The 21,197-nt window shown below is 40.4% G+C and overlaps 5 protein-coding genes across 5 annotated transcripts; 4 read left to right on the top strand and 1 right to left on the bottom strand.

The window, feature by feature from the left end:
- Window positions 1-9,837: 9,837 nt before the first annotated feature.
- On the top strand, window positions 9,838-10,689 carry CLUP02_16086 (endo-1,4-beta-xylanase B; the record flags this gene model as incomplete). Its single annotated transcript, XM_049295010.1, has 2 exons — window positions 9,838-9,947; window positions 10,002-10,689. The coding sequence occupies 2 exons, from the start codon at window positions 9,838-9,840 to the stop codon at window positions 10,687-10,689; spliced, it is 798 nt and encodes a 265-aa protein (XP_049152157.1).
- Window positions 10,690-11,139: 450 nt separating this feature from the next.
- CLUP02_16087 (uncharacterized protein) lies at window positions 11,140-12,802 on the top strand (the record flags this gene model as incomplete). Its single annotated transcript, XM_049295011.1, has 2 exons — window positions 11,140-11,205; window positions 11,414-12,802. 2 exons carry the CDS (start codon window positions 11,140-11,142, stop codon window positions 12,800-12,802), a joined length of 1,455 nt encoding a protein of 484 aa, XP_049152158.1.
- A 1,208-nt stretch (window positions 12,803-14,010) lies between these two features.
- Window positions 14,011-16,865, top strand: CLUP02_16088 (beta-glucosidase; the record flags this gene model as incomplete). Its single annotated transcript, XM_049295012.1, has 3 exons — window positions 14,011-14,118; window positions 14,354-14,546; window positions 14,611-16,865. Coding segments are annotated over 3 exons (2,556 nt in total), but the record flags the coding sequence as incomplete, so codon positions are not given.
- A 243-nt stretch (window positions 16,866-17,108) lies between these two features.
- On the top strand, window positions 17,109-17,716 carry CLUP02_16089 (uncharacterized protein; the record flags this gene model as incomplete). The annotated part of the gene is made up of 4 exons (XM_049295013.1): window positions 17,109-17,217; window positions 17,249-17,301; window positions 17,365-17,462; window positions 17,542-17,716. 4 exons carry the CDS (start codon window positions 17,109-17,111, stop codon window positions 17,714-17,716), a joined length of 435 nt encoding a protein of 144 aa, XP_049152160.1.
- Window positions 17,717-17,835: 119 nt separating this feature from the next.
- On the bottom strand, window positions 17,836-18,343 carry CLUP02_16090 (uncharacterized protein; the record flags this gene model as incomplete). The annotated part of the gene is made up of 3 exons (XM_049295014.1): window positions 17,836-17,855; window positions 17,917-18,076; window positions 18,245-18,343. The coding sequence occupies 3 exons, from the start codon at window positions 18,341-18,343 to the stop codon at window positions 17,836-17,838; spliced, it is 279 nt and encodes a 92-aa protein (XP_049152161.1).
- Between the last annotated feature and the right edge of the window lie 2,854 nt (window positions 18,344-21,197).

The raw sequence follows: 21,197 nt of genomic DNA on the forward strand, positions 1-21,197 counted from the left end.
ATTAAATATAAGGAAATCATCGACGTGGGTAACAATAAAAGCAGGATTTTTGAAATCCTGGTTGAAATAGGTAGCCTCATCGGATTTTAGAGGTAAAAAGCCTATTTTATTAAAAATAGACTTCAGCTTTAGTTGCCATTGTCTAGGGCTTTGTTTGAGCCCATATAAGGCTTTTAAAAGCTGTAATAACTGATTTTTTGATTTATCCCAATTTATAGTATTTAAATTAGGGTATTTTTCAAAAAATTCAGTTAAAGGTATATTAGAAGGGTCTATATATACCTCTTCTAATAAATCCCCATTTAAAAAGGCACCAATAACGTCAATTTGGTGTATATGCCAGTTTAAAGGGGCAGATAGGGCTATAAGTACCCTATAGGTAGTAGGATTACTTCCAGAAGCAAAAGTTTGGAAATAATCGACTCCATACTGTTGTTCGAAGCCTCTAACTACTAATCGGGCCTTATATTTATCAATATTACCAGTATTAATATTGATTTTTCGTTTAAAGACCCATCTAGTAGATAGTGGATTTTTATTAGCTTTATAGACCTTATTTGGGTCTATAGCTAATAAAGTACCCTTTTTAATAATAACCTCTAGCTCAGAATATATAGCTTTTAACCATTCTGATTTTTCTGAGCTATTTAGAGCCTGTTTTAGTGTATTAGGCTCTGGAGGTAGGGTAATACTCTGAGTAAAATCTTTATATTTAGATTTTTCTTCCTCAGATAATTTGGGAATTAATACCTCTATTTTAGAAGGTATTTCCTGAATATCTTCGATTTTATCAAAAATTTTAGAATATAAAGGAGGATTTACGCTTTCTACCCCCTCTATTCTATTATTTTGAATAAATCGAATATGCGAAGTCCGTAATAATCGAGATCGAAAAGGATTAGAAGGGCAATATATAACATATATATTATTACCTTCTTTTCCTAAATATATACCATTTTGAGTATAGGTATACATTTTATTCGAAGTGACTCGCTTTTGAGTAGGGTAATAAATAAGTACCCTAGAGCCGATTTTTCTTAGATTAGATAAATCCGGCTTATTATTTCTTTTTGGGAAGAAATAATCGAGAAAAGCCTCCATAGGGGTCTTTTCAAGGCGTATATTAGCGGTAAAATTAACTAATTTAGTTAATTCTTTCAAAATTACGTCCCATAAATATAGGGGTAATTTCTCTGCTAATAAAATAGTTCTAGCCTTTTCGATAAGGGCCCTATTAGTCCTTTCGGCTATACCATTTTGCTCGGGCGTATAGGGCGTTGAAGGCTCTAAAATAATGCCTTTTTCGTTAATATAGGGTAATAATTCCCCTATATTGAATTCCGTACCATTATCTAAGCGTATATACTTAGGGTAGGAATTAAACTGGTTAAAATAAAATTCCAGTTTGTTTTTGAGAATATTAATTATATTCTCTTTGGTTTTTGAGAATTCAACATCTCGAAAACCAGTAAAATCATCCGTAAACGGAATAGCGTAATTATTTCCACTAATAGTAGTAGGGGTAATTTTAACTGTATCAATACAGACCCTTTCTAGTGGAAATAATGCCCGATTATAGTTAATTTTAGGCTGTTGCCTAGTTAACTTAGCTGTAGTACAGCTCGGGCAATTTAGGTCTTTTTCCTTTAATTTGTCTAAAGGAATTCCCTTAGTTATTTTCGCAGTTTTTAATAAATAAGGGTAAGAAGGATGACCTAATTTTTCGTGCCATTCCTGGGTGATTGAATAGGCCTGATTATCTGAATTTTCAGATAAATAATCAGTATTTTTCTCTATATTACTATTATTAATAGTAATATTATGAAGAGAATTTTGAATGGATTCTAAAATATTTTTTAGATCCAAATACTGATTTTTAGGGTCCAAATCGTTTTGTTGGTACCCTGTAGTAGGCCTTCGATTTTTCCAAGCAATATTAAGGAAAAATCCATGCCTTTTGAAATCCAAATAAGCAAATACATTGCCCTCAGAATCCACTAAATAATTCTTTTCAATATATCCACCATTTTTGTAGTGTAATATACCTGAAAAGATATTAAGTGGGAATTCTGGAATATATAAGGTATTTTTTAACCTTATAGGTATAATTTTACCCCGTAAATAGATAGGTAAAATTAAGTCCCCAATACCCTGTGGGTAAACTGGGCCAGCTCCGGTTCGAATAGGGGGTAAATTGTCCCTATTATCGAAATTTTCGAATAAATCCATACTATTAGTAATATGGACTGTTGAACCCGTATCATATAACCACCTTTCAGTTGTATTTGTGCCCATATTAGCCGAATTATTAGTATTTTCTCCCGAAAGGCCCAAATTATCATTTGGAGTCGAGTTAGGTAATATATGAGGGAGAAAAGGTTGATAATTTTCATTAAGTGGGTCTATGGTATAGTGGTCGGAACCACTAACCATATAATTCCTTGATTGTAAGGGCTGAGGGTTCAAATCTCCATGTGGGCGTTGGTTTTTCGTAAAAAGGTTGGGCTGGTTTGGTTGGTTTCGGGGCTGGTTTCGGGGTTGGTTTGGTTTGGGTTGATATGAGGGCTTATTTGAGGGCTTATTTGGGTAATTTGAGGGCTTATTTGGGTTGGTATTTGGGTTGGTATTTTGCTTATAATAAGTCTTAGACTTATTATACTTATTTCGAGAGTATTTATTACTCTTAATAGTATTATTAGACATAGGAGTATCGATTTCTCTCCTATTTTCGTCTAATATATCCGTAATAAGAGCCTCTAAAGTAGGGGGCTCTTTAAGTCTTAGATTAGACCTTTGACGATCAGCCCAAATCGGAAAGATATTAGTTAGGGCTGATATAAAGACCGTTTTTTGGTCTATATCCTCAATAATAGCTCCTACGCTTTTTAATTTGGAAATATAGCTTTTAAATGAGCTAATAAACTCATTTAAGCTATTAAAATGCTCCAATCTAATAGCGTGGAATTCGAGGTATAATTGTTGACGTAGAACTGGTCCTGTACCCTCATAGGATGCTTTAAGGGTATTAAGAGCCTCTTTTGGATCAATTTGATCAAAAATAAGTGAAAGAGGCTCAGGTTGAATATTTTGCCTTATTAATAATAAGGATTGGGTTTTTTGCTCTTCAGTAATATTTTCATATTCGTTTTCAACTTCGAAATAGGTATTTAATTTCAAAAGTCGAAGATAAATATGAAGAGTAGAAAGCCAAGTAGTCCAATTTTGACTACCTTTTAGGCGTTGATTTTCAGGCATAAGGCAGCCTGTAATTGCCTTAATAATATCCGCCATTATATATATTTTAGAATATATATAATATAAATATATACTAGTATTGTTCCTAGTATAAATAAGCTTACTTTAAGCTTAGAATTCAAGCTTGTTTTTAAGCTTGAAAATAGACTTATTTTAAGTCTAAAAATATATATAAGAAAAAGTCTATTTTGACTTCTTTTTCTTATAAATAGATATTTAATAAAAGTAAGTATATAGTATAAAAAGGACTTACACTTCGTCTGCCTTTTTATATATATAAATCCTTTATTAAATATAAAGGTCGATTTCGAATTTTCGAATTCGAAAAAGTGATTTTGGGCGGAGTAAGATATCTCAATATATGAATATGCATATACCGGATAAAGGCATATACCTAAATGATAATAGGTATGATATAGGTAAATAAAAATAGAAGAGCTCGGATAAGTGAATAATATTCAATTAAGTAAATAAAACCTCAGTTATATAATAACTGGGCTCATAACCTCTAGCACGTATAGCTTTAACGAGGTAATGCGGGATATTCTTATAAAGAATATAAAAAGTGAATATTCATATAGAAGCAAGAATATATGAATAAAGGGGATATAAGCGTATATAAAAGAGGTTTTTGTAATAAAGAGAGTAATATAGTTGAATTACTATATGAGAAGTTGCTTGCTTAACGAAAGGTCTAGGTAGGCAAATACACGCCTACATATAGGCATAAAAACCTCCTACTAGAATATTCCATTGCTTATTAATTATGATATAATTAATAAGCATATACGTAAGTGAATGCGTAATCGTAGTACGTAATTCCGCCTCGAGTAAATTCCAGATTATTCAGTTATCTTCCAGTACTTTCCATTGCTCACGTAAGCTTATATAAGCAGTATTGCTTACATAATCAATACCTATAATAATCTACAGAAATCGTAGATTAATATGGTATATAGTTTGCTTACGTAATATTGATAATAAGGCGAATAATAAGGTAAACAAAGTTACCTTCGTAACAGAAATATATTCCTAACCTTTTTTTAGTAGCTCTTTATTTCCTTTTTTATTACTTACCCCTCGTTTAGTTTAAACTCTTTTTAAGGAAGAGGGGTAGCTAAATATAGTAAATTTATAAGGTTAAAGTACTTAATAACTCGCTTAATATATACGTTATAAATAAGGTAAACCTTATAAATAGTACGGTTTTATAAAATCCGTATTCTAAAAAAATAATTAATCGGTCTATTTTTTTTAAAGTTAATATATTTTTTTATATTATTAATGATTCCTTAAGCTACTTTTTAGTTGTTTTAATAATATAAAATAATAAAGTCGTTAACGTAAAATACTAATATTACTTTTTTATTTATAGTTTAATAAATATAAATCTCCTCGTAGCTATATATTATATTTACATTATAAAGTATAGAAGTAAAAGTTTAGAACTAGAGAATTAATAAGTTTTAAAAGCTATATAGAGCGCATTAAAGTTTATTTATTTTATTAATAACTTTATATCCCTCTAAAAGTTTAATAATTACTAACTTCTCGCTTTTAAAAAGCGCGTTAAGGAATACGTTAATAATATTATATTAGTCTATTTTAAAGTTAAATTAAGTAGTTATTATTATTATAAGCCTAAAGGCCTTTATAATAAACGTTAAAGCGTATATATTTTATAAGGGGTTAAGTAGTTATATATCCCCCCTTATATATATACGTACTTTTACCTCGCTAACCTCGTTATTAACGTCGTATTTATAAATATATAATTACTTTAATAAAAATAAGATCCCTTATTTAAAATTACAATTAACTTCTTTTTATATATTAATATCCCTTAGCTTTTTTATTTTTATATTTATAGCGTCCCTAAATAACTTTTATAATTATAATAAGAGATATTTAATATTAATAAATTTTTTTAATAAGCTCTAGAAATTAATTTTAGTAAGTCGTAGTTTTTAAACTCCTCTAGAGCGCTCTAAATAGGTTTTATAAACTACTCTTTTTATTATTTAATAAAGTATTATATATTTTATATTACTTTTCTCTATAGCTTTTTATTAATTAAGTATAAAAAAAAAAAAAAAGTAGTCCTAGAAATGGTTATAGTAGTCGCTATTTTTTATATTTAAATATAAGAGTATTATAAAAATATTATTATTGAAGCGTTATAGAGGTTTGCGGGCCCGGTTTAAATATTTAAAACCTAATAGAGCTTTACTTAGTACTTAATAAAATAGTTTTTATAAACTCTGTTTTTATATAATAATAGAGGTTTATTATAAAGGTTCCTTATTAACGTTAATTTTAGCGTTAAGAATTACTTCCTTATAATTAATACTTTATTTATTATATACTTTAGTATTTTACTAAGAGCCGTTAAGAATTAAAAGCTTAAAAACCTTTATAATATATATAAGTATTTATAAAAAGGATTATAAACTACGCAGAGCCGTTTATAACTTAGTTATTATATCCCCTTTTTTACTCCTACCCCTAAGCTTATATAAGGGGGTTATTTTAAAAATTAATAATAATAATAAGATTATATTAACCTCTTTAGCCTTATTAACCGTACTTTAAAATATATTTATTAGTTACTTAGCGTCCTAAATAGTTAAAAATCTAATAATAATACTATCCTTAACTATAAAATTATTTTAAGTATTAGTATTTCCGAAGTCTAAATTTACTTCCCTAAGTACTCGAACTAACTTATTATTAATATTAAAGAGTTTTTATATCTCTTAGATTATTAAATTTACTTACTCGCTTATAATAGCTTACTCTTTATATATAGGATTATAAAAAACTTCTTTATTAAACTTAATATTTTTTATAATAAATACTTACTTAAGTATAAGTACTTAAACTTTATATAGGTTATACGTTTTTAATATATATTTAACTAAGTATTTTATATACCCGCGGGGAAGTATTTTAAACTCTTTTTAATATATACCCCTCTTATGATTTTTATAAAAAGGGTATACTTAGTAACTATATATATAGAGGCTATTAAAATACGGGGTAATTAGTTTAGAATCCCGTACTTAGTAACCCGTTTATTATTAGCGTTAATACTACTTTTACTAATTAATTTCTATTATAATAAGTAAATCTCTTTTATTAGCCTCTCGTAAGGTAATATTATAAATAAAGATTATTATTAATACTATTTCGTTTTATAAATTTATAAAGAGGTTTATAAAAAGGCGTATTTTATAAGCTTTAGTAATTACGAGTTAACTTACTTTTTTAGCATTACTTACGGGTTCTTTTATATATAAAAATAGAAGTTCTATTCCAATTCCTAGCTCGCTATACTATATTTTATATATATATTTAATATTTATAATTAAAAAGGCGGTCTTATTATTACTTTTAAAAAGGTAAATTAGAGTCCCTTTTTAATAATAAATCGCTACCTTAAGGCTTTATAATACGAAAAGTACTTCTTTCTCTATTTTAGTTTTTAAAAAGAACCCCCTAAGCTACTTATTATATTTATTAAAAACTATAAGTATATATTATTATTTATTAAAAAATAGTTCGAAATAAAAGAGATCTTAGTATATATAGTACTATAACTATAAAGCTCTTTTTAAAAATAGTCCTTTTAAAACCATTATTTTAGCTTTAGTTAATATATATATTTTATACTTAACTTATAATAAAAGTTTAATATATATACCTCGAGTTTTATATAATAATTAATAAAAAGTATTAGGTCCGAGATAACTTATTTTAAAGTACTAAAAGAGCGCACTATTAGACCTCTTATAAGTATATTAATATAAGTAATAGAATTTTCTGTAGCTAACTAATAGTATAATACTAACTAGGCTTTATAAAATATAATTAAGGTTTATAAAAAAAATAGGATTAAAAGAGCTTATATTTAAAAAAGACTAGATTATTCTTTTAAATAAACTACTTTTTAATAATACTTTTATAAAGCGTTCCTTATTATAAAATATAATCTAGACCGTAGTACTAGAGTACGCTTCTATTTAATAAAGTTTTCAAAACTATATTAATATAAATCCCTTAATATAAGTAACGTTTTAAAACTTTAAATTATAAGTTCCCTTTCCCTTAGGTCCGTTTAAAATACCCTTTATAATACGAGTATTACGTATAATAATAAATAATATAGTAGTTCCTAATTTAATATAGTTTTTATTACTTAATAATACGTAACTCTTAGGTTTAAATAAGCTCTTATTATTAATTAAATATATTATTTTATAACTATTTATTATTATATTTTTAAAAAAAAGGGTAAGCGCTACTTATAGGGGTACTAAAAATTATATTTATTTCTAAGTCCTAACTTTTTATAAGTATAATAACTACGTAGCCCTCGTCCTAATTTATTAATAAGCTTACTATAAGTTAGTTAGAGGATCTTTTAAAAAACCTAGGTTTTTTAGGAGTTCTATCGTTCTTTAGTTAACTAGCTTTCTTAAGCTTATTATAAAGTAATTTCTATTTACTTAATTTAATAATAATAAGGACTTCTTTTATATAGCTCTTTAGTATTTATATTAATAACTTATTAGCGTTTTAGTTTATAAGTACTTATTTTAATTTTTAATACGCTATAGGGCGCTATAAGTATATATAATTATAAAAGTATATAATATTACCCTTATTATTTACGTTATTAACTAAGTTAAAGCGTTTAGTAAAAATAAAATAAGCCCCTCCTTAACTTAAAAGTTACTTAATATATACGTCCTAGGTTACTAAGCTAAATATATACGTAATCTCCTTAAGGGTCCTCGTATATATTTTAAAAGCTATTAATTTACTAAAAGTCTTATATATATATTAGCCCTATATAAAGTTAAGTTTAGACTTAACTATAATTAAGAAGTTAAGTATAGTAATTTTTTTAATAATTTTTAAAATATCGTACGTTTTAGCTTAGAAATAAGTAAACTATTACTTTTTATATTAATATTAGGGGTTAATTCCGGTCTTTATTTTATTAAGGGCTTATTAGTATTCCTCTCGAACTATATTCTTTATTACTAATTCGGGGGGCATAAATTCCTATTTTAAATATTTAATAATTCGCTATATACTAAACTTAGCGCTATTTTTAGTAGCTTTTTAAAATACGTATTTATATAGTATAGCGTTAACTAATTTTATTAATTACTAAGCGAGGACTTTAATATACGTATTAATAATATTACGTTTATAAGCTATAAGTTACTTATATTTAGTATCGAGCTCTTATTATTTTTAAATACTCTTGAGCATATAAATCTTTTTAATAAATATAATATAAAAATAGATTTATTTACGTAAAGTAAGTAATATAGTTAGTTTTATAAAAAGAAACCTAGCTTAGTTTTATAAGTTATTTATATTTAAAAAAGTTAAAAGGTTCGTATTAAGAGTTATATTTAAAAGCTATTAATAAAGGATTTCTTAGTTTTTTTAGTCGTTTTTAAATGCTTTATAACGGGTTTAGTAAGCTCGTAATTCTTTTTTATTATAAGTTATTACTAATTATCCGAATTTAAAGGGCGAAGTAAGTACTATAGAGGGGTTAAGGAATGCGTTAAAATTTAAAACGTCTAAGTTAACGTACTTCTAAACCTTAACGCCCTTATTTATAATATAAAGTATATTAAATTATTTAATTTAATTATTATAACTAGTTGATTTAGCTTAGGTTAAAGTAGGTATAAATAAGTTAGTTATTTTAAAAAGATCGTAGGAATTATATTAATAAGTACGTTATTATAATATAAAGTCTTAATTAAGAACTAGGCTTATAACTATTACGAGTTATAGTACGTAATAATAAGTATATAGAGTATAGTAAAAGTAGCTTAATTATTAAAGTAAAAATAAATAAAAAGAAAAGGTCTATATATACGATATCCGAGATAGATATATGATTTAGTACGTAACGGGTACTTTATGAGGTACGATTACTATCCCTGTTACGTGACACAAATATCGGTATTATAATCGAAAGGGTGTCTAGAGCTCCTTCTAAACTATTGAGCAAAATTCACAGGTCGCCGCCTGTTAGTGATTTCGACATTAGCGTGGATAGCATTTGACATCTCCTCATGAATACCTCATCCTGGGGCTTGGTAGGCGCGCCGAAAAGTGTTGGTAAAGAAGTTATCGAATCGTTATTACTTTGCGCGAACCCCAGCTTTTGACCCACAACTCTAACATGGGATAAGCGCGAGAGATTCCACTCTAAGAAGCACCCTCTAGCGCGCCGGTGACGATGTGCTCTGGTAGACTAGTGCTAGGCTCCCATTGGTGGATTTCACCAAGGTTCATGTGAGGTAACAGTCTTTCGGTTTTTGATATGACGAGGTGCAGCATTCAAATCAAAACATGGGGGCCGGACAACCGGAGTAGCTGCTCATAGGTCGGTAGGTATGAACGTCGACACCGCGTTGCGCGGGGTACCCGGGGTAGTTGTTGGTATATATCTAGTGGCCGTTCCTGGGCTGAACGATTATTGTAGTAAGACGTGAGCTAAGACGCACAATCCCTGATTATATACTGTCCTTGGCGCAGCTAAGAAATATGAAGTCTGTTTTAGCATTGGCCTGTGGGTTTCTCCTCAGTGGTGCAGTCGTAATGTCGACGGAGGTCAACAGCGATGGATTTCTCGATGCCCAAAGACTTGTGAAGAGGTAAGAACATCGGAACACACGTTGATAAATACTTCGTTCTAACAAATTCTGTAGACTCAAAACATCGCAAATCACATACTTCCCGGCAGAGAATTCGACTGGTACCGGAGTTCTCGTTTGTCCCGGAGGCGGATATGCCCGCGTGTCCATATCAAAGGAGGGCTACATTCCTGCGGGGTTCCTGAACAAGCTCGGCATTGATGCTTGGGTTCTTGACTACACTACTATTTCAAACGCAACGGCACCGCTCTATCCAACACCACAAAATGAGGCACTAGACGCCCTCGAGTACATCAGAGCGCAGAACCGCACCACCAAACTCGGGATTTGGGGCTTCTCGGCAGGCGGTCATCTCTCTGCCGTAACACTCACCAACCCGGAGGCTGGTCTTGATTTTGGCATCCTCGCGTACCCCGTCATTACCCTTGAGGGAAACTACACGCACAAAGGCTCGCGAGACAACCTCATTGGCGCCAATGCGAGCGCGGAGTTGCAGCACGAGCTGTCAGCGCAGAATCGTGTCTCTGGGACCACCCCGCCAACCTTCCTGTTCCATACTTTTAGTGACACCACTGTTCCTGTGCAGAACACGCTCATGTTTGCGGAGGCCATGGCAGTCTACAAGCGGCCAACGCAAGTGCTCATCATCCCGGAGGGAGGACACGGACTTGGCTTAGCCCTCGATGACCCTAAGCGCAGTTGGACACCCGAATTGGCGCGGTTTTTGAAGTATTCGATCTAAATTCTAAAATCAAATGTGTTCTTGGAGGCCTTAACTATCGCTGAGAACTGTGGTGGATGTGATATTGTCATCGAAGCAATCGATAGATTCTGAGCAATAAACTGTTACGCAACCAACGTTACGTGCTGTTCATTCTAAGGTGAGTGGCTCATCATTTCTTCCGAAATTTGGCCAAGAGACCCTTTAGTGACGACATATAATCAATTGTCGTGTTTGAAATTGCAGTTACTAACCGTTGCCTCCGAGTTCGCTCCGGACCGTTCATGCCATGATTCGAAAGTTTATGAGTAAGCAGCATTGCACCACGCACTGAACAAGGAATGTCCCTTGAACTCTGACAGCCAAATGACACGGTTTCTAGAATTGCCCAACGCTTCTGCAATGACATGCAGGCGTACCCTGGAGATTTGGCAATAGGGGTCGGCAACTGAGACGAAAAAATTTCCGTCAATGACTCTCGGTGATGGTGATGGCATTTCCGCTCAGGAGATGGTGGAATTCTCTATTCTCACTCCTGTAAGCGTTGATTTTCTTCATCACCACACTCGTTATCACGACGTTCGTCATTAAGTTGCGATATAATAGAAATCATTGCTATAGAACGCTCGTCTTTACACTTATTCCATGCTTGGCTTGTAGTGCCTGAGTTCAGAATGGCCCACTCACGTAAGTCAGCTCCAACTGCACAATCCTCACCATGCCCACCGGCATCGTCGGAACGTAGCTGATCTTTAGACTAGATTTTCCCGCCACGGCCAACGAAAAGGTACCGGCACTCTTCGGATGTCCATGTGTATGGAGCCATGTGCCGCTGTACGGCGATGCACAAGAAAAGCGCCGATATCACCATGCGCTAGCTAAGCCGAATGCCCCTGGCATTACACGACGTCTGCCCTCTGAAATTATCCTCTGCATTGTGGATGCACTATTCGATTTGTACGCCAAAGAGGTTTCTCTCGGTTATGAAAAGTATTGGGAGTCATCTTGTCTACCATATGAGACCGAAAAGATGTGCCCCTTTTGCATGCTTCCTCGCTTTGACGTTTGGCGAGACGTTGCAAACTTGGCAGCTTCGTGCCGCGCACTCTACGAACTTATCACGCCTGTGCTCTATCGGAGGGATGCGGAACAGAACCATTCTTCAGCTCTGCTAATCTCAGCGAAAAGGGGCAACGTCCGGGCCCTGAAGCTTGCGTTGGAAAACGGCGCAAATGCAGATGCGGACGATCACACAATGCCGCTGCAATGGACGAACGAATGCTTTCGGTATTGTGAGCATTGTGAGTACCAGGTTTGGTGGAGGGAGCCACGGAGACTCGACATGAGTGCACTGCACTGGGCGGCATTGTGCGGAAGGGAAGATGTCCTTGTAATTTTGTTGAACCACAAAGCCGGCGTGGGCCCCAACAAGAGGGCAGTAGTGCAGCCGGGACTGGATGCAGGGAACTATGGCTCGCTGCCGTATGTGGAGGACTATTGCGACGAATATAACGCCAGCTTTCCCTGCCTAGCGCTGCAGACGACGATGGGTTACAACCCCGTGAGCTCTCACGGAGCTAACGCCCTATACTTCCTACTAGGAACCGGTCGAATGCGAGCGCACGAAAAGACCGTGGATATGGCGAGGCTTCTTGTTGACGCAGGCTCTTCATTGACGACACACGAAGCTGCGGAGCTTCATGCTCTCCATCAAGCAGCTGCATACGATAACGCAGAGCTAGTGCAATTTCTCCTTTGCCAAAGGAAAGTCGACCCCAATATCACGGATGCTGCCGGAAATACGCCGTTACACCATCATGTCGACTCAAGGTTCAGGGTTGAGGGTGGCGCAAAGGATACAAAGACGTTATCACTCCTTCTGAAGTACGGTGCGGATCCCAACTTGCGGAACGTTGATGGGTTATCGCCGCTAGACATTTGCCTCGTCACGACGTTGCTGGGCGCTGACAGAATGAAACTCTCCGTGTTACTTGCTCGGAGCGGAGGGACGCTACGAGATCGAGACTTGGGCCTTCACAGGTCAAGGCTGACTGATGAGCAACGAGAAGAACTAAATACTGCATTTGAACAAGCTAGATATTCCGGGAGAACTGAATGGACCGGAAGCATTTGACGGCGTACGAAGATATATAGGTATAGTGTCTGGGGTTTTGCGTTTAGTAATAAACTGTCTGACGTACTTCTAAGCATGGGTAGTCGGTTTTGGTCATCTATGAATGAAGTCTTCGTAGTTAACTTTAGCTTCTATTTCAGGCAAAGCTCATCGATTTGATATTAAGTGATTCCGGCCATTCCCTGAATTCTAGCAACCTTTCAACATGACCAGATATTCGTTGTTCGTAAGAATTACAGAACTCAAGGGCCGGCTGTGGAAGGCAGACTGAGTGGAGATAACTACTTACTCCGTACATTTACCACCGTTTGGCCCCATAGTCGTCGTTTGCATGGAAGAGTTTAGTCGGGCGTTCAAATGGAATCCAGGCCACTTTCCGATGTCGTTATTCTCTTGGATCAAAAGCACTTCAAGGTTGTCAAGTGATCGCCTTATGTGTCACTATATGAGTGGGTCATGGCAAAGTCCGAGACTTAGGGCTTGTTTTCTTAGGTCCTTCGGCTCGGAAGAATCAGTGACGATCCTAGCATGAGCTGCAAGCTTGATAGCAACAACTATATTAGAGTGGGCAGACAGCATTTAGCTTCGATCCCTACTTTGAGAGCCGATGGGAAGAAACAAGCTTCCTATACATGTGAAGAGATGAGACCACGAAATACCATCTCTAGTTTGACCAACTTTGGGCCACATTGGGTCATCGGTAGGCACCGACACGTGGAACCCCCACCCCCAAGTGCCGGTCCGACGTTCGCCCACAATCCAGCAAACCTAGGAAGTTCAGACTCGAGCCCACAAATTCCGTTCTGACAGGAGAAGCCTCCAATGGAATTGGCTTTCTGGCTCTGTATTGTTTCAATCGCCTGCGTTGTTCATCGGATCTGCACATCGGTGTCGGCATTGGGCCGAACCCACGTCACAAACGTGAATCGCTGCCCCTTTTCTCGGTGTGGAGTTCAACCCTTTCGCAAGCCGCAGTGCGTGGTTTTCCTGTGATAGAGTCCTCGGCGTTTCTATGTAGTTGGATGACAAGCGGACGCTGTACGTTTGAGGACGCGTCTCCAGGAGGCCAGAATGCTCAAAGCTTCTGGCGATGGACTGGTGCCGTCCATGCCATTCTTTATTGGGGTTACTAATACCTGTCTTGCCCGACGCCCGTAACCTACTCATTTTTCTCATACAACGGAACAAGCGGACAATTTCCGACCAGGGCAAAAGGCAACCTCGCAGCCTCGGATTTTGTAGCCGCCCCGGCAGTCACGCTCACCGAGCCCGGCGCCTGGATCCGACCTCCAACGGGGCTGTGGACATGGCTCGTCGTAAGCTTTGCACCACTTTTTGGCTACCTCCCCATGTCTTGTGACTGCTTGAGCCGAAGAAAAACCGATGCAGTAGAGCAAAGGGTATCATGGCGGTTGGTATAAGAGTTGGGTCTTGGCAACTATTGTCTAAGTATACAGAGCTGAACTCCGAGCTTGATTAGGGTATAGGTGCTAATCTGTTGGTGGTCATCGCCTAAGTCATTCTTTTGTCTCTGACACATTTGTCTTGCAGAATCGAGAAATTGCCCCTTTCAACACACCCGAGTCATCCTCCCTGCTCTACTTCTTAGGTGGGACAGCACCTTCTCCAAAGATGTACCGCCCATCAACCGCCTGGGTTCTAGCTATACTCACTTTTGTGACTGGCACCTTGACCGAAGATGCTTCAGCCAACTACAAAGAGCAGCTCCTGAGTTCTGGCACGGGTTCGTCTCTTGAATGTGCCCTCCTTACTTGATGATGAGCAAACGCTTACAAATATGTCAACAGTCAAGCTAGGAGCTTGGCAAGATGCCTATGACAAGGCGTCGGCGCTTGTATCTACGCTCACGACCGAGGAGAAGATTTCAATTGTTGCAGGTGGTGATGGAGGCAACTGGACCGCGTTACACAACCTTGACTCCGCTACCAACCCTCTTACCTACTTCTACGTCACGACATGGCCCGCCGGTTTGGCGATGGCCATGACATGGGACACAGCAGCCGCAGAGGGCCAGGGACATGGCGTTGGCCAGGAATTCAAGGGAAAGGGTATCAACATGGCCTACGGACCTACACTGGAACCTCTCGGACGCTCGGCTTGGGGCGGTCGTTCTGGCGAGACGTACGGCGTGGACAGCTATCAGGCTGGAATTATGGCCGGCGCAGTCGTGAAGGGAATGTCATCTGCTGGTGTGACAGCTAGTGCCAAGCACTTCATCCTCAACGAGCAAGAGACTAATCGCATGAGCACTGGCTCTAGTGGTGGCGGCATGGGAGGAGGCGGATCTCCTCCTGGTGGATCGACCAACTCGACTTTGACGGCTCGGCAGACATCGTCGACAAACACTACAACGAATGGCACGACATCCTCCGACGACTCTGGCTCTTACACCATTACTATTGGTGACAAGGCATTCCATGAGACCTACCTCTGGCCCTTCTACGACACAGTCTACAATGGTATGGGTGGTGCCATGTGTGCCATGAACAAGGTTAACGGAACATATTCGTGCGAGAGCCAAGACCTCCTCGCCAAGTATCTCAAAGTTGAGCTCGGGTTCCCTGGCATTGTGTCTGCCGATGTTAGCGCGCAGAAGACGGGTATCAACGCCGCAAACGCAGGAATGGATCTCGCCTCGAGCAGCTACTGGTCAAACGAGACGCTGGGCGTGGGCCTCACCAACGGCAGCTTCAGCTCTGAAAGACTCGACGACATGGTGATTCGCAACATGATGGGCTACTTCCACTTGGGGCAGGATAACGGATATCCCAGCCTAGCGGGCGTAACGGACCGCGTTGACAACCGCGGTAACCACAGCGCGATGGCGAGACAATACGCTGCCGAGTCTATTGCCTTGCTCAAGAATACCAAAGGCGCGCTCCCGCTGGTCAACAAGTCGAGCATCAGCATCTTCGGTTTCCATGCTGGCCCCCGATACGTGGGCGCAAATACCGCTCTTGGCGTCTACGACGGTGAACCTTCGACAATGCAAGGCCACATGGCTGTAGTCGGAGGATCCGCCATGGGCTCGCTGGCATATTTGTCCACGCCGCTTCAGCTCTTCAACGAACGTGCCGCCAAGGATGGCTTCATGCTTCGTTGGTGGCTTAACGATACCTCCGAGACGTCCTTCAGCGGCATGCAGGGCTCCGGCACCGAGCTCACCGAGTCCACCACTGGAGTGGCTGAGGACTCGGATGCGTGCATTGTCTTCCTCAATGCCTGGGGCGGCGAGGGTGCCGACCGCACGGAGTTGACCAATGCCGGCCAAGACACGCTCGTGAATACCGTCGCCGACGTCTGTAACAACACCATTGTAGTGATAAACACTGTTGGTCCTCGCTTGGTTGATGCCTGGGTTGAGCACGAGAACGTCACCGGTGTGTTGTATGCTGGAGCACTGGGCCAAGAATCCGGCAACGCAATTGATGACGTTCTCTTCGGCGCAGTCAACCCTTCTGGTAGACTCGTCCACACTATTGCTAAGAATGAGAGCGACTATAACCCGGATACGATGATTAGTGAGACGGAGTTGAACTTGGATTATTCGGATGGCAACTACATCGACTACAAGTACTTTGACCAGTACAACATCACGCCTCGGTACGACTACGGATACGGCTTGTCTTATACCACTTTCGAATACTCTTCAGATGTCATGGTTGAAGCCTCCTCCAAGCTTACCAGCGGATTCGCGACTGGAGACAAGGCAGTCGGTGGCCGCGAGGATCTCTGGGATATTGTGGCAACTGTCTCGACCAGCATTACCAACACTGGTTCTCTGCAAGGCGCCGAAGTAGCCCAGATGTACATCTCCTTCCCCGAAGCAGCTGGGGAGCCAGTTAGACAGTTGCGTGGGTTTCAGAAGGCTGTGATCCGTCCTGGAGAGAAAGCTGACGTAGCTTTCCCTCTGAGACGGAGAGATTTGAGTGTTTGGGATGTTGTCGGACAAGAGTGGAAGGTTGAAAGCGGAGAGTACGCGATTTACGTTGGCTCTAGCAGTAGGAACCTCAAGTCTCAGGCTACCTTGAGAGTTGACTAAAAGGGTGGATGGAGTATTTTCATCTAGTTGTTATGCACATGTCTATATCTTGTATTCACAATGGCAGTGCCCAAAGCTCAATCTCAATAAGTACGTTTAGCTCGGTTCCCATCTCTTTGGTCTCTAGACACCAAGGATTATTCAATATTTTGATGAGAAATCTGTTCTTGAATTCTCTCAATAACCTACCTGCCCATTTTGATATGGTCTTGCGGTATGCTTGTCACCCGATGCTGATTGCTGATGCGGCCACTGACCTACCAACTGTCGCTATCGACCAAGCTCTGCTTGAAATACCATAGAACTCAACATGTGATGATTGGTGAAAAGCCTCGCCCTCGGAGAACAGAGAGTCAGTCGGGTTGTCTAACATCAGTTTTCAGCTCGCAGGCTGCAGCAGTCTAGGAAGATGAACGGTTCTGATTTCACCTCAGGGGTATAGTTACAGCATTAAGTTCCATTGATGAAATATGCACTCCTATCCATGGTTGTATGACAGCTCCTATGCCATGGACCTATGACATTCTTTCTTAATGTCATGTCCTCAAACTATAGAGATAAAGTCATATTCCAGCTTGGAATTATCTCTCAACTCAAGTGATAGACTGAATTAGGGATTCAAAGGCGCACGTTGTGAAGGGGTTTGCATTCCGTCTACAACTCGCCACTGCATGAGAGGAAAAGCTTCTGCTTGCCACGCCTCAAATTCATCACCCGAAATCCCGAGCTGGTCTTGCTACGGCTATTTCTCTCTCCATACGTGGCCAAGGCAACGTGATCACATCATCTACACATCTCACTTTAACGAAGCGCGCGGCTTCAAGAAGACTGATATCAAACTCCTGGAATAATGACCAAACAGAGATATCGCTCGTTAGGCAAAGAACCGAGGTGTGACAAGTTGAACTTGATTGGATTGCGCTGTCATAACCCCAGCTTGACGCCTCATCACCATTGTGTCACGATCACATCAATTGAGCGAGTCCTGAGCTGTCACAAATAAGCTGTCAGCATCCATGATGCCTGTGCCTCTACGAAAAAGCCCCCATACAGGTAGCTTGGGTCTTGTGATCGACATCCCGCAGAGCTAGATGCTTGCTCAAGTGCCTTGCGAGACTGGGCAAGTTTGTGGCTGACTGACAAGCCGGGCGATGGATAGAGTTCTCACGTAAGATATCCCCTCCATCGACTACGCAATCTTGGTTCTCCTCCTGTGAGGTACATGGTAGGCTATGCACCCCAAAAAGCGACACCATTGCCAGTGTTTCAAGCCCACTCACAAGCACTTCTATATATCATGCCGCGTAATGACTCCATTCTTATCATGAAACGGCCGAATTCTCATGTCAGCAGAGTCACGGCGAGGGAAAAGCCATCACGATCCCACTGCCGTCTTGGCTTGCAGAATAGGTGACGACAGATCGAAAGAAGGGGAAGTAGGTGTGCAAGCCTATCTCCTCTCCCAGACCCGGCGCCATCGTGCTGACAAGCTGACAAAATGTGGAATCTAGAATCAACGAAATCGCATCGTAACCCTGTCACCCGCCGTGGGATCCCTAGCCTACACCAATGCCGGTTTCTGATCCCCGGTGTCAAACGCAACTTGAGCTTTTCCCTATGCCTACATGTAGTGTCAAGATTATCCTGGCTTGAATTGTGAGGTACTTGAATGGCTTCCGAGCGCCAAGTCCGAGGCGTCCAATGAGTCACAGTGACTCGTAAGCAGAGATGCTCGCTAAAGCAGGCGTCTGGATCCCAGCAGTTTCGAACGGCATCACACAGAAGTGGCGTAATTGTTTGAAAGCTCGCTTCTCGAACAACGTGATATCACGATAAACTATCGACATGTTTTGTGGTTTTCATGAAGAACCGCCACAGGGGCTGTTGTTCTCAAGTATACAAAAGTCAACCACAATGTGAAGTCTATGGCGGTGAAGACCTCAACTAAGCATCAGTCATGTGACATTTAACGGAAGTGGAACGTCTGATGATCATGACCTGCTGACTATTCATCTTCCGCGGAGACTAAGAACCACAAAACCAACGATAACAACGAGCTCGGTGAAGATATCACATCTCCCAGCCCACTGGCAAACGATATACAAACACTATGTACCTTCAGCAAAACCATTCAGCATCTCTGTCTCACAGCTAAAGATGGGCCAGCCTATAAATCCGAAATTCCGGCAGGCAAAATGATCAGCACCCACTCCCGCATCAGAGTGACCGCTAGAGTTCACTCGTACCTCCTTTGCCTCTCGCCCCCTCGTTTCTCTTCCGCCCCCTGTATTCCTCACAATTCCCCATTATGATGCTGCATGGCACTTACACCCCTCCGAGCCATGCGCTATGCACTCTACCTCGACACCGAGGCGCGAGCTTCGCGACTGTAGACACGCCTGTGGCGTGAAGGATCGCGATTGGCTCACCCCCTCCCTCGTCCGGATGCAATCTTCGTCAATCCCATGTAAGAGCTATGGTCTGTTGCGCAACTTCTATCTCAGCTGGGTACGGGAAGTGGACGGGATGGCATAGAGCTTAGAAGGGAAAGAGTGTGAGCCTCACACCAACTCTAGTTCACCCCCCCTCCCCCTGCAACGGACAAGACTCTTCCTCCTGTAGGTCTGCTGCATCGCCTAGGGGTGTTGTGAAGGTTTCGTATGTAAAGTTTGGCGTCACAGGAGAGCCCACCTCAATGCTGGAGAAGCCAACGGTGATCGACTTGCCAAAGTCTTGTAAAACTTGGCAGGCGTTGAGGGTGTTAGTTTGGCTCAGGAACTGGGATTTCTCGAGGCAGTATCCAAGCTCTTACCCAACCACGGTCTAGGACTTTTCGGTGACAGAGCTAAAAAGGCAACAAAAGCCACGCGAGGCTTCCAGCAAACCAAGACTCTATGTCCCCATGTCTAGACCACCACATAGCCGTAAGGCTGGCACTGTTCAAGGTGGTTGGCCTGACTAGTCTATAGATCAGCAGCAAGTGCCGCTTGCAGGCCCGATGGTTGAGATAGGCTGATTGTACCCGACAGAGGCTCAGAGAGCCGGACTGACAAGTGCCCTCAAAGTCCCATCAAGCCTTTGCTGACCGCTCGACCAGGGCAGATTTTGGATCTTTGCCCAGTTAAGTGGCGGTTTCGAGTTATGAGGGACCGAAGGCTTGAGCTTCGTGCGAGGCGTACCGTAATTCTGACGATAGTGATTACGCCAGGGCCACTAGATATGCCTATCTGATTTGCCTCGAGGTAGGATCAATCAACAAAGTTCGGCACCGCGAGAGCGCCAAATACAGACACAGCATCGGCACTGTCACTGTAGCTGTGCATCTCACGCAGCCTGGCATATTTGCTGCCCTGTAGCCAGGGCCTGAATCAGGGGGCTCAAACCAGAAGGCTTTCTGCAACCATGCAGTTAGCATACATGTACTTACGGTGCCTACATGCACCCTGGAGAGTCCCGCCTCTATCTTCGTCTGCAGCATTCATACCTTCGTATGAGCCTACGCCCGCTGCCCCTTGCCGATGTCAGCGTGCGTATGCATGTCTGTGGCGGCCGCCCGAGGCAGAAAGCACTAGTCGACAACTCGACGTTGGTTTGAGCGGGCTTTGGGCCCTCCCCGTTTCGTATTGCCCGAATAAGCAAATTGCCCTGATCCTGTACATGCTCACTCGCGGCACTTACCGTTGCCATGGCTTTGCAAATTGCAGGGATCCATTTCTCCATGCCCCGAGGATTTACGGAGAGATGACTGGAACCTCATAAGCAGGTTGTAGGCTGGGAAGTACCGGTAATATGGAGGGGCTGGAGTAGTGTAAGCCACGCCCAGCTTGAGAGGCAGAATTGGCCTTGTAGGAGCCTCATCACACCCTTCAATATTCATGAACTGTTAATTCGCCTGTTGGTAGAAGCTAAGCTACGGCTTCTCGAATCATGAAGAAGTAAGTTGCAGGAGGGATTTAGCAGACGTATTAAGCGCTAGCTACGTTATGCACCAAACGCTCGGGAGAGACTTCTAAAACAGGAACTCTTCGCAGCAGTGCTCACCAAGGCGTGTCGATTGATCGCCATCCGATTGACATCGGGTAGCACGCGGATCCAGCAGTCCGTGTCAGCCCTAATCTTCTCTTGGACGGAGATGCATGCCGCCTACCGTCTACTGTAGGATGTTGGGGGTGTTTCTTTGGCCTTGTGGACCACGACGAACGTCTCGGCAGCATACATTCCCAGTCTCCCAGTAGTGTCTCGGGAAGATACCACCATCAACACCATTTCCTGCAGGTTGGGGCGGCCTGTGCCATCCTCGCTTGCTGCTTCATGGAACTCCAGCTGTCTCCT

Source organism: Colletotrichum lupini, chromosome 9 (genome assembly GCF_023278565.1).
Source record: "Colletotrichum lupini chromosome 9, complete sequence".
Taxonomy (NCBI): domain Eukaryota; kingdom Fungi; phylum Ascomycota; class Sordariomycetes; order Glomerellales; family Glomerellaceae; genus Colletotrichum; species Colletotrichum lupini.